Genomic DNA, 13,147 nt, shown 5'->3' on the forward strand with positions numbered 1-13,147 from the left:
GCCCTTTCGGCACATATTTTTTTTTTTTTTTAATTTGTTATTTTTTATTTTTTTGGGGGGTACACCAGGTTCAATCATCTGTTTGCATACACACATCCCCGTACTCCCTCCCTTCCCTGACCCCCCGCCTCGAGTCCCCGCCACCCTCCCCGCCCCAGTCCTCCAAGGCATCTTCCATCCTCGAGTTGGACTCCCTTTGTTATATAACAACTTCCCACTGACTATTTTACAGTTGGTAGTATATATATGTCTGTGCTACTCTCTCGCTTCATCTCAGTTTCCCCTTCACCCCCCACCCCCTCCCATACCTCGAGTTCTCCAGTCCATTCTCTGTATCTGCATCCTTATTCTTGTCACTGAGTTCACCAGTAACATTTTCAGATTCCGTATATGCTTTAGGCACATATTGAACTTGGTAGACAATAAGAACCAATAAAGTGGATAAATCAGGAGGTAGTGATTTAATATCGTGTTACAAAATTGTCTATTTACTTTATAAAAGAAGATTTTGCAGGATTCCATTGAGTAGGGAGTCAGGGTCATTGCTATAAAAACAACCCTCAAATTTCAGTGGCTTAATACCCACAAAAAAAACTTTCTCAATGATGTGACAGTTCAATTCGAGTGTTCAGTTAGCAGCCTTCTAAATCCTGTGGCTCCACCATCGCTTATGCCCTTGGGGTCCTCTGCTGGGCCCTCTGCATTTGGCTAATAGATGGGGGGAGAGAGAAAGAACATAATCACTCAAGACAAACTCACATTGCCTCTCATCCCAGACTGGAACTGGTGGCATGACTGTGCCGACTGCTAGGGAAACTAGGGAAAGCAGTCTAGTGGGTGCCCAGGAGGAGAGGGAAGTGTGTTTCGAGAGCACACAGCAGTCTCTGCCCCGGAAGCGTACCAGAGCCAGCTGGCCCTTGTGTAAAGTGAAGCACCTGTCCACCTGCAGTGGGTCCCAGAATAAGGAAATTGCACTGATGTCTACTGTTCCGGCTTTGCAGACAAACTCGTGCGATCAGAATCTAAATCATTGCCTCGAACTCATTGAACAAGTTGCCAAAGTGCAGGGACAACTCTTCAGGGTCCTTACTACAACAGCCCAAGAAGGTAAGAATGGCCCTTGCGTCCCTCTCTGGTTCTCCTGTCTTTGCTTTCTTTTCTTTGTCCCTTCTCTGTGCTCTCTGACTGGGTTGGTGTGGTTGGATTTCTCTGGCTGACCTGATTTGTGAATTCTTCTAGGAGGACATTATGACGGTGTGGAAACAATCAAATCGCGCCTTTTGCCTTGGCTGGAGGCCTCCTTTACTGCCGCTTCCCTGGGAAAACCTGTCGACAGCAAGGTCCCCTCTCTACAGGTAGGGATGCTAAAGGATCTTCCTAGGTGCTCAGCACTTGAACAGGCTTTAAGAACTCAGACATGTGTAAGATATGGTTTTTACCTAGTGAGGGGCTCAACTCTAGTTAGGGAATTGAGACATGGGTCAAGAAGGTGAGTTTCTATGTACAGTAATATGTGGCATAATGGACTGAGCTTTCTCCCAAGACAGATTGGCATTAAAATCTCAGCCTTGCCTATGTAATGGTGGTATAGCTTCAGGCAACTCAATGAGCCCCTGCTTCCTCAGCTATGAAAAGGGCCTGATGATGATCTGGGACATCTAGGGACATTTCTGGGCCCACACTAGGCACTAATTAGTAACTTTTAAACAAGTTAGTCACCCAGACAGGGTACCATGGGGCAGGGTCAGAAGAGGAAGAGATCATTAGATGGAGGAAAGCTCAGTAATCAGAAAGAGCAAAATAAAACTAATTAGAAACTTCCAAGATGAGAAAACTCCGTTCTCACAGACTGATCAAGAGTGGCATCATTTGTGGTTGGTATTAGTGGTTTCCATGCCACAGTGTTTCAACAGTTGAGGACCAGACTGCAAAGAGAATGCATACTTTGCTTAAGGTGCTGGTGTGACTCTGTCTGGATAGGCAAAACATTTGTAACTTTGATTTTAAGTGTTTATATGGATTTACATAAATTCCTTTCAGAAACTGAACCATTTAGAGCAGGCTGTTCTAAGCAAGAGGGCCTTATGAGGTAGTGACTGAAGGATTCCTGCTTGGAGATCACTGGACAGAATCCTAGTCCACTTTCAATGGCCCTGAGTTGGTTGTCCAATCTGTTAGGTCTCAGTTTCCTCATTTGCTGAGTGGGAACAATGCTTTTGCTGACCTAGCAGGGTCATTGTGAGAGTTAAACGTGATAAACATGCGAAACAACTAACATGTAGTAAGGGCTCTGTAGACGTCAGTTAACAAAATTTTTTTTGTAGGGATTTTCATACACCTCTTAGATTTTTACCCACTGTGGGTGTTTTTCTGGGTATAAAGATGTAGGGTGATATTTCAACGTCTTTTAAAAAAATCTGAGGTATCATTTACCTGTAGTGAAAAACCATAGGTTGATGAATGTTGACAAACGGATAAATTCTTGTAACTCACACCCCTATTGAGATACAAAGCATTTCCATCACTTCAGAGCATTCCCTGTGCCACTTCCTAGCCCCCTCCCTCCACCCTCAGGGCAACCACTCCTCTGATTTTTATTACTCTAGGTTAATTTTGCCTGCCTGGGAACTTTATGAAAATGGAATTATACATAATGTGCCCTTTTGTGCTTGACTTCTTTTGTCCAGCATAATGTTTTTGTAATCTGTCCATGTGGTTTCATGTATTCAGACTGTTTTGATTTGTGTATCATTCCAGGACACATTTGATAAGGACAGATATAAAGAGACTGGTGCTCGGGATAGGGACATACAACAATTAGATGCTGATTTGAACGCAACTCGTGATCAACTCAACCAGGTTCAAGACGAGTAAGAGGAATGCAAGTTATCTCCTTCCGAAAAGAATTGTTTGTTCTTAACTTAATTTTTAAGTTTGAAAGGAGGATACTGGCTCATATAAAATGTAGACTTTGCAAATAAGTAATGTGTGTGTGTGTGTGTGTGTGTGTGTGTGTGTGTGTGTGTGAGTTGGGAGTCAGTGTCTTTGAATTTGGGGACAGGATTTCTATATTACATTATGATCCCTAAGACTCTGGTCCCCTTGGCTCCATTCCTGGGGCTCCTCCTTCTCCATAAGCCCACTATCAGTCCATATTTATAAAAGAGAAAGATTGTTACAGGAAAATCTAACTTTGGGGAGGAAAATAAGAAAAGATGCAGAAGGGGAAGGGTTAAAGAGAGTGAACGATCAGGTAAAGAGAAAAAGTAAGAGAAAGAAAAAAGTAAGATGCAGCAGGCTGCACCTATCTGTCAGTTGGGGTTATATATACCTAACTGAGAACCAGTCAAGATTTTGGAATAACTTTTAGATGTAAAAATATATTTTAAAAAAGTTAAGCAATGTCAGGCAGTAACAGATTTCAGATGTATGCTATGTGCAAAGCTAGGGTACCAAGCTCAAGGAATCACTGCAAAGAAAATTGCAAACTTTGGGTCTGTACTTGAGGGAGATAGACAAATGTGATGCAACAGCTTTTAACGTATCTAATAAAACTCCATGAGTAAGGTGTTCCTCCTACCGCAGCATTGCTCCACGGCTGATGTGTACAGGATAGCAAGGGGTTCTTTTGTCACTAGTTAAGACTTATGATGGAATAGGGTGTGGCATTCTGCCTTGTTCTCTGATGAGATTTCCTTGTAAGGAAACCATCTCTATTGCTTGATTTAGTTTTGCCCGATTATAAAAGTAATACACATTTCCTTCTCAAAATGCATATAACAAATCAAAATATAAAGATGAAAATCACCTGTTAGTTCATGCCTGCTAATATTTTGGTATATTTTACTCCAGACATGTTTCCTTTCTCACACACACACACACACACACACACACACACACACACACACACACTTACCTCCCCGCACTCCCATTCATTTTTCTAATTGGAAACACTGTCCGTGAGCAGTTTTATAGCTGTGGCAGTCAAAAATTACAAGTGTAATGTGCAAAATGCATAATTCCTCTGAATTTCTATGACTTATTTCAACTAACATCAACTGATTTGGAGAGGGGTGAGGAGCCTTGAATCCCCCACTTCTTTTCTGGTTTATCATAGTACCTGTTGTGTAAATATTTGCTTAATTCCAAGTCCAAACTTCTGTTAGGGGCTGTGTTTGCCCTTTAAAGGGGTCTCACTGCCCTCCTCCTTCCTTAGATGGGCGTCTAGGGGTGGGTGGAGGGATGTTTCCACACTCTCCTGGTGCTGGAGGAAAGGGGCTTTTGGTCTTGTACTGGCCTCTGAGTTCTTGCTGCCTGACTCCACCTGGGCACTGGAGTCTTGGGCTGAGGGGTGCTGAGTTGTCTGGTTAGGTTTCCTGGGGTATTCAATGGCCCCTGCTGCTGCCTGCATTTGCCTCCGGTCGTGAGGCAAAGCTTCACGACTTGGCTGACATTTGTCTTCGGTCAACATCCATAGGAGTCAGGAATTCTTTATCTCCCTCACTTGCCACTATGGCTGTGTAGTTACCCATCAGGGGCACCATGGACCAAAAACTAAGATTGCATGCTTTTTTTTTTAAAACTTTTTATTTGGAAATAATTTCAAATACAGAAAATTTGTAAGAATAGTACTAAGAACACCCATATACCCCTTCATATGCCCTTGCCCTGTTTGCTTTATCATTTGTATGTATGTTTTCCGTATCTGTATACACACTCCCCTCACCACGGGAAAGCTGCACACAGGAAGGTGCTTGTTGCTTTTCCATGAATCTCCTACTTTTGTTTTGGTTTGTTTTTTTAACCCACTTGTGGTTCATGTTCTATTCGTAAGGCATCAGAAATGGTGGAAGCTGTTCCCCAGGTTCTATGGTAGCCAGCTCTCTCCTCCACTACTGTGCCCACCTGTCTCTAAATCCAGGGTGCTACCTGCTGTGGAACGAGGGACCCACCCAATGAGCTTCCCATGTCTAACCTTGTGGAGACCAGTTTGGCTGTGACTCAATTCCAAAGGTGCAAATTCCAACAGAGTGCTGAGTGGGGACAGGTCTGCTCAGGTTTGAGGAGCCCTAGACGAGGGAAGACCATTGGATTTTATTACGGGGCTCCGGTTAGAAATCTCACCTGTTCTCGTTTCCTATATCCAATCTATTAGAACATCCAGTTGGAATCTACCTCTTAAACATCTCCCACACACATTCCTTTCTATTCTACTACCTCTGCCCTCGTTCAAGCTGCTGTTACCTCTTGCCTCAACCAGTTGCCTTCCAATTGGCTTCCCTGGGTCCATTCTTGCTCTACGACAATCCATTTTCCACAGGGCAAACACAGATACACTTTTATGTAGCAAGTCACCCCCCAGACTTAAAAGCTGTTAGTTGCTTCCTTTCGTACTTAGAACAAAAGTCTAAATTCCTTCTCAGGGCTCTCCCAGCCCTGCGTGATCTGACCCTACCTCTTGCTCCACCCTCGTCTCATGCCAGGCTCCCCTCACCTAGTCTTCTGTCTACTTCTACTTCTTCACCTCGAGGCTTTTGCCTGTGCTCTTTCAGAGAAAAGGACACCTTCTGGTTCTTGGCATGGCTGGCTTTTTCTTGTCCTTCAGGTCTCAGCTTAAATGTGACTTTCTCAGAGTCTGTGACCACGACACATTGAATGGTCTTTCCTCTCCCGCTCCTTTAATTCTCTTTCACAATCATCTAAGGATAGCACTTCCCGCAAGTTGGAACTTTCAAAAAACGGTTTGCATATGTGTGATCCAGTAGACTGGAAGCTCCAGAGGGTTCCTGTCCTTGATCGCTCTGACACTTGTATCTCCAGCACCCCGCACCGTACCTGGCACAGAGTAAATTCTCAATAACTTGCTCAATGAATGAATAAATCCATAACAAAAAATAAATATGTTAGCCTGCTTAAAACAATGCTTGTCACACAAAGGTACCTCCTTTCTTCTCTCTGTACATCATCCAAGGGGGCCAAATGAGCATATATATTTGCTTGCAGGTATATGTGCTCACACAAGTATGCCATGTCTTGAGAGAAAAAAAACCCAATTACTGTCCATACGCTTCTTCCTTTCTTGGTCTGTTTTCTTCTTTTAATTTTCCACAATGTTCTCTTGATAAAATGTTCATTTTCCCATATATACTTTAAAAAATCTGTAACATATTCATATTGAAGTTAAATCACAATTTCCTTACAACTGCCAGCATCCCGATTGTGAAGTTATTCTACTCTGGTTTTATTTTAGACTTTAGACATTTCATTCATTGATTCATTGATTCATTCATTCAGTTTTTCAATTTTTAAAAAAACCTATGACAGGTACTGTCTTAGGTGCTGGGAATAAAGAGATGGATAAAATGAAATCTTTGCCTTCAGGTAGTTCACAGTGTGTTTGTAATGAGATTATAGATGCGGACAAGTGTTGGAGGAGCTCAGGAGAAGGGAAGACAAACTTTGCTTGAGAGTCAGGTGTGGCCGTTGGAGAGGCACTCATTGGATGAGTGGGCATTTGTTAGCGGAGAAAGGGATGAGATGGAATTTAGGGAAATTCACACCACCTCCTACATTGTCTCATGGGCTGGGATCTGTGGGGACTTGATAGGAAACCTGCTAGCCCATTATTTCTCAGTCTGCCTCACTGTATAAGGGAGGCCAGTGTTTGATCTTTCATTCTTCCGTCCAAGTGTAGGGAGGAAGACTGGTGTGAGTTTGGATAGCAGTTGCAATCTCTTAGCCTCAGAACTACTGTGGTGAAAGAGCCTGGATGTTCCAGGGATGTAGGGACAGAGAAGTTCAGAAACCTTTGCCAATCCACAATCTCTCACTGTACTAGAACAACCTCATTGAGAACCATTAGCCTTCATCCAATGGTATCCATCACATTCTCATTTCCTTTAAGTTTAGGTAGACCTAAAGAAATAGTATGATTTATTATGATTTGCCTACAATGAGGTGAGTCCCTGAAACTAACAATGACCAAGCTAGGTTGAAAACTCAGGAAAACTGTGCTCAATTAGCGGTTGAAATCAGAGGCAGGAAGATATGAAGTGCTTGGTACTTGAGTGTAATCGTGGAGGACTTTCTTTATAGGTGGGCAAATAATTTTTTTATATTTAGTAAGTCTGGGAAAATTGAGTCATATGCAGCTCTACAGTGCAAAGTAATAAGAATAGGTATTAGTATGTTACAGACAAATGGAGATTTTGCAGAGAGAGGCAACATGGGGATTTGGTGTAATTAGAGCAGATGAATTAGGAGGGTGAAAAGGAGAAATTGAACAAGTTTCTCTGTCTTTTACCTTCTAATACCAGTAATTATTACGTAGTCTTTTAGAGGTAGTAGCTCTGTAATTTCTTTGTGTTTGACATTGAGGAAAGATGCTAGCGTGTTTTTGCCTACCAGCACGCCACAATATTTGTAATATCATCTGATTGAATGCAGATGTCTTATAATTTGACCTTGTTTATGTTGAATTTATATCATATGGCAAAAGTTCCCAAGAGAACCTATGCCTTGATTTAGAAAGTCTGCCAATTTTGGAATATCTGTCTTTAGTTACTGATTTCTCTTACAGTATGGCTGAAACTGAAAAGACTCTTGAAGAAACCAAGAACAGATCGGCCATATCCCTTTTGGCTGCAGAGGAGGAACTAAATCAGCTAAGAAAGCAGTAAGAAAAAAAATGATAGGATTATTGCAGGCTGCTGATTAACCTTTGAATTTAGCTCTTTTGGTGCTCCATTACAATACGAAAGAATCTGTCCACAAAGAGGAAAGGCAGCAATGTTTTTATTAATGTTTTACATATTTTTCTTATTATAAAAACAATACTTATCTACTATAGAAAATCTTCAAAGTACAACATAGTAGAAAGGAACCTAAAACCCCTCATAATTCCAGAGCCAGTTACTGTTACCATTTGCTATTTCTTCCAATTAGTACATTAAAAATAAAGGCAACAAAATGTGAGTATATAATTGCGGCCCCCATTTTTTCGTTTAGCATTATTTTTCTCTATTACTAAGAAAAAATAAAGCAGGGCTTGGTCTTAAATAGGTACCTTATATTACCTCATTTGGGTCTTTCCCTAATATTGAATATTTACTTTGATGCCAATTTTCAACATCGGAAATAATTTTTTTGTGGCAAATCTTAGTTTAAATTTCAGATTATCCTCTAAAGATAAATTTTTAGAAGGGAAAAATAAACACTGATCCTTTAAGGTTATACTTTTTTTAAATCTTAACGATTTTTTCCCCCAAAAAAGAGCAAATGGGAGTTGTAGTAAAAAAATATATACACACACACACACACACGTATTTCTATTGCCTTCATACATGTCCCAGTTGTTCTGATTTCTTCAGGAACACCCATAAATTTCAGCTTGGAGCACTGTTCTACCCTCCACTTCCAACTCCCCCTCTCATTGTCATTTTAATCTTCTATTTCCTAGTTGATTTAGCTTCTCAAATTCTTTGATCATATTACCCAGCAGTTCCCTATAGCACCAATTCTGTTCTTTACTGTTTCTAGGGCCACTTTTAATTCTGCTATTGCGTTTTTAGCTATTCTACATCCTTCTTCATCGTACCCCTTCCCTTTTCTTCTTACGCCATTGTTATTTTCATCACACCATGCTTTCTTCTTATGGCTTTTGCTCCCTTGTATGAAGGCCATGCCTCTCTGCATCAGTGAGGATGCCAGTTTTATTTCTAAGGCTTTGCTCCTTTCCATAGTAGTATATTATTTTCATAGGTCCACACTTCTGCTTAGTGTTGTGGAGGTTATTCAATTTCCATTGTAGTTTCTCCCCACATTCCATCTGTTCAGAGAATCGAAGAGCTAGTGAGAATAGATTATATCTTCGACCAGCTTCTGGACTAGGTTTTGGAGGTCACATGCTTCCACAGTTTTGTGCAAGTGAAGCTGTCCAATGTAGCAGAGTGTGACTGCTTTGCCTCTGCAAAGACTTCATGACTCTGCCCACTATGCTCTGGCTGGAGGATTTGCACGCCTATCTTTTCTTCGGGAGCCTTTTCCCATGCAATCTGCAGACATGAAGTGGCACCCTGACCCTGGCAAGTCTGCTCTTTGTTTGTTCCTATGCATTTGCATCCGAATTTTCCAGGGCAATAACGGCACACTAAATAGAGTAGCCTCCTTAACTATGCCAATTGCTGTTTATTACCTTTCCTCCATCCCTGCCTCTCTCTCTTTTCTTTCAAACCTTTTTTTCTGTTCAGGCTTAAATCTCTTCAAGCCCTGGAGGAATCTCGCCACAGACACTCAGAGCGTAGGAGCTCAGAGAAGCGGGGCTCGGAGCAGATGGGCGCGGACAGGCGCAGCGTAGACCAGCGGAACGCAGAAGCGATATGCGATTATGAGAAACAGCTTCGAACGCTGAAGGACGAGATAGCTGTTCTGTCTGCTGAACAATCTGTACTCCAAGGAAGGTCTGACAAATCCTCACAGATCTTTTCATTTAAGCTCCTTTTGTTGAGTTAGTGATAAAAGCCTAGCTTGGGAAAAGAAAAAAAAAATGCACCCTGAACCCAAAGCCCAACAATATGGAAAGCTTTGAATTGTGGAGGGCTTGTTTTCTTTAACTGCACCCTTTCAGAGAGAAAATACCCCCTGGATTGACAATACTTGGGCACTAATTAATTTCGGGCTGACATTGAAGCTTAGGGAATGAAACTAAGACCTGCAAAGGAAGGTTCTTTGGCTTAATACTAGATTTGAGTGCCTATAATGCAAAAGGCGGTACCCATGTTGAAAGGCTGTTCTAGGATACGAGGAGGGTTCTCTGAGTTCTAGGAGTCCTCTCTGCAGGGATGACCAACTGTCATTTTATTGTAGGGTATTTCTTTTTTACATCTCACTTTGTTTGATGGAGTGCGTAGGTAAGGGAATGTGAAATTCCCTTCTACTGATGGGCAGAATGTTAAGACAGGGCATTCAGACAGTGTTCAGTGAGGACAAAACAGGATGTTTTTCTCTTTGGAGTCTCCGCATTTTCCTTGTTCTTTCTAACACTTCCCCTCTTCTCCCCTAGCCCCACAGTGTGCCCAGATTCAGGCTATCAAAGCCACTCCCTACCCCCACTCTCCATTCCCTTAAATGCCACCTTAGTCTCTCATTTTGGGGAATCACTCCATCAGTGTTGTGCGAGTGCCAGCTTGTACTAACTCTGGGAACTGATTCTGTGCATTTCTACCTAACTCTGAGTTCAGTGACATCACACTGATAGTTTGAAATTGGCTATGGTGAGAGTATTTGTTGCACCATGGAAATTGGCAAACACTATAAATGAGGGCATTGTTTTTTTCTTTCCACCTTCAGAGAGTCTGCTTTGCACTACCTTTTGCCCCATAGTTTCTTCCACAAAACTTCCCTTTTTGGTGGTGCATTCCCTTTGGACTAGCTAGTCTGACCATCTGCTTTGTACTTGGTAGCAATATACGTTTCACTGATACAGTGTTTTTCGATTCACCAAGTACTTCCACGTGTATTAGCTCGCTTGATCTTCCAACACCCCCCACCATCCCCAAATAGGGCACAAATTATGTAGGTGAAAATGGAGGATCTGGAGAGGAGACATGATTGCAAATGGTTCCATTGCTGTGGAAGGAGAACACAGATTTTCTTTCTCATTGTTCAATCAGCGTTCATCTCATTTTATACCACAAAGTTCAGTGATGTGTTAGTAGCCCAAGGCTGGGGTAAGAAATACTGAAAATCTGACTTTTTATTTAACTCTGGCTCTTGTTAGCTGTGTTACTCTAGGATAGCCCTCTTAGCATTTCTGAGCCTCAACTTCCTCATCTGTAAAAGGGCCAACAATCAATGCTGACCTTACAGGGCTGCTAGAAGGATAGATTGATGTGCTGAGTGAATGAAAGTGTGTTATAAATTCCAATGCACCAGGCAAATATAGAGTATTGTTTTTCTTTCGTGGTCCTATTTGAGGCCTTATGGAGACACAGTGCCTCTCACAGGGAGCTGCTCTCCCTGCTCCCGTGGCTTCTAATTTATGAGGAAAGAAGCAGTGGAGTCTAGGAACAAGAGAGAGAAGGGAGTCAGAGCGCTTCCCTGCTTGATTCTTGCTCACCAACAGGTCCGCCAGGAGCCGGTCTCCTAGCCCTGGCCCTCGCAGCCGCAGCCACAGCCACAGCCGAAGCCACAGCCGCAGCCGCAGCCGCAGCCGCAGCCGGTCCACCAGCCCCTCCACCGCGGTGGCGAAGGTCAGGAGTCCGTCCCCGAGTCGCGCCAAACTGTCCAGCGTGGCGCGCAAGGCCGCCCTGCTATCCCGGTTCAGCGACGCGTATTCCCAGGCCCGCCTGGATGCGCAGTGCCTGCTGAGGCGCTGCATCGACAAAGCTGAGACGGTGCAGCGGATCATCTACATCGCGACGGTGGTACGTGAGCCTCGCGCGCACCGCCGCGCTTCCCGGTCCCGGGCGCTGCGGGCAGCTAGTACTTGGGTGAATTGAACAGAACAGCTTGAAAAGACTGTAGGGCCTGAGGTCATTGAAGGAGGGTGGATTTCCTCCCTGCTTCCCTCCCTCACTTCCTTGCGTTACAAATATTTGCGATGAATTATTTTTCACACTCAGTAACTATTCGTATATGTCAATATTTGTTTTGACCAGACGTTTGTTGAAGCATCCACAAATGTAGGACTATATCAAATGGGTATATACCAAGTTGATTTGCACTGGATCTTCTGTTGCAATATAGGCATATGTACGCACAATGGATATATATTATTGCTAAGGGCTATCATTTGATAAGTTATCTTCCATTCTCAGAAAAATCTAAAGACTGTGATTGTGTTCACTCTTCTGTTTATTTAACTAAGAGTAGTTACTAGAACTGCTAACTACATGTACTTGAGTACAGCGCAATCAAGAAGTGCTCATATATAATCTTCAAATGCAAAGCAAATGCATTTGTTCTGTGGGTACCATGTTGAGATACTGAGTCTGTAATGAGAACAGTTAAATATTAACAAACAAAAGAAAGCATTGGTTTGAGAGCAGAATTAACAGAATCTACTGGACTTTATCCTACATTCATTCATTTATATCAAGAGTCAGCAAAATATGCCCCTGGGCCGTATCTGGCCCTGATCTGTAATTCTAAGAGAAATACCACCCAAGAGCTAGCATATAAGAATGATTTTACATTTTAAAGGATTGTAAAAAAAAACCCAAAAAACTGACAGAGACAATTATGTGACCTTCAAAGCCTAAAATCTTTACTATCTGGCTTTTACAGAGAAAATAATTTATATCATTAAGAACTATTTAACTTATATATAATTTATATAATTAAGAATCACTTACTGAGTTGGTTGAAGTTCTGTAATTGTAGAGGCCGTATCTTTCATGCGTAACTGAATTTTCCCCATGCCTACTATGTAACAGGCTTTTAATAAATATTTGTTGAATTAATATATGCTAGGAAACATGCCAGACGCTTGATATGTGTCTATGTATGATGTGACCACTAGATTGAAAATTTTCTCTTATTTCTTGACCAGTAATATGATATCGCTGTGGGATCAAAGCATCAACTAGCATATGTCAAGTATTTATGTAACCACAGGTGATTTTATTTCCTTGAATGCCTGCATTGTCCTGCTTCTTGCAATCAGGATTACCAGAACAATGGTCAACTGTCTCAAAATTAGTGAATATGGATAATCTTATATGTGTTTATGTACTTTCCAAAATTTAGGTATGTATTTTCTCCCAGATTAAAAATAGTTTTGACCGCTGGGTTTAGTTATCAGAAGTCCAATATGATGTGGAATTTTTGTTGGGTATTCTTTCTTCATTCCTTGCTTTTGACCTCCTTACCTCCCTCCTCACCTCCCTCCTCCCACCAAATAAATGTGTTGTACTTTTACGTGCAGGAGGCGTTCCATGTAGCTAAAATGGCGTTCAGACACTTCAAGATTCGTGTGAGGAAATCACTGACACCGTCTTATGCAGGGTCAAATGACTTTGAGGATGCTGTCTCGGATTATATCATTTGTCATCTTGATCTATATGATTCCCAAAGCAGTGTTAATGTAAGTGTTGGGTCTTTTATTGGGACTGGTTTGCAGCTGCTGCTGTTTACACTGAATACTAAT

At 42.0% G+C, this 13,147-nt stretch overlaps 1 protein-coding gene across 4 annotated transcripts in view; it reads left to right on the forward strand.

Moving 5' to 3' along the window:
• The window catches only part of SPATA18 (spermatogenesis associated 18), a 39,656-nt gene that overhangs the window by 14,575 nt on the left and 11,934 nt on the right, over positions 1–13,147 (forward strand). Inside the window, exons 2-8 of one of the 4 annotated variants that reach the window (XM_057729712.1) lie at positions 1,002–1,107; positions 1,240–1,355; positions 2,758–2,870; positions 7,580–7,675; positions 9,249–9,458; positions 11,123–11,423; positions 12,926–13,084. In XM_057729712.1, the coding sequence (XP_057585695.1) occupies positions 1,002–1,107; positions 1,240–1,355; positions 2,758–2,870; positions 7,580–7,675; positions 9,249–9,458; positions 11,123–11,423; positions 12,926–13,084 (1,101 nt within the window). The remainder of the gene's footprint in view (positions 1–1,001; positions 1,108–1,239; positions 1,356–2,757; positions 2,871–7,579; positions 7,676–9,248; positions 9,459–11,122; positions 11,424–12,925; positions 13,085–13,147) is intronic. The other 3 variants (XM_057729714.1, XM_057729713.1, XM_057729715.1) reach the window with 3 other exon arrangements.

This window comes from Hippopotamus amphibius, chromosome 3, assembly GCF_030028045.1.
Source record: "Hippopotamus amphibius kiboko isolate mHipAmp2 chromosome 3, mHipAmp2.hap2, whole genome shotgun sequence".
NCBI lineage: Eukaryota > Metazoa > Chordata > Mammalia > Artiodactyla > Hippopotamidae > Hippopotamus > Hippopotamus amphibius.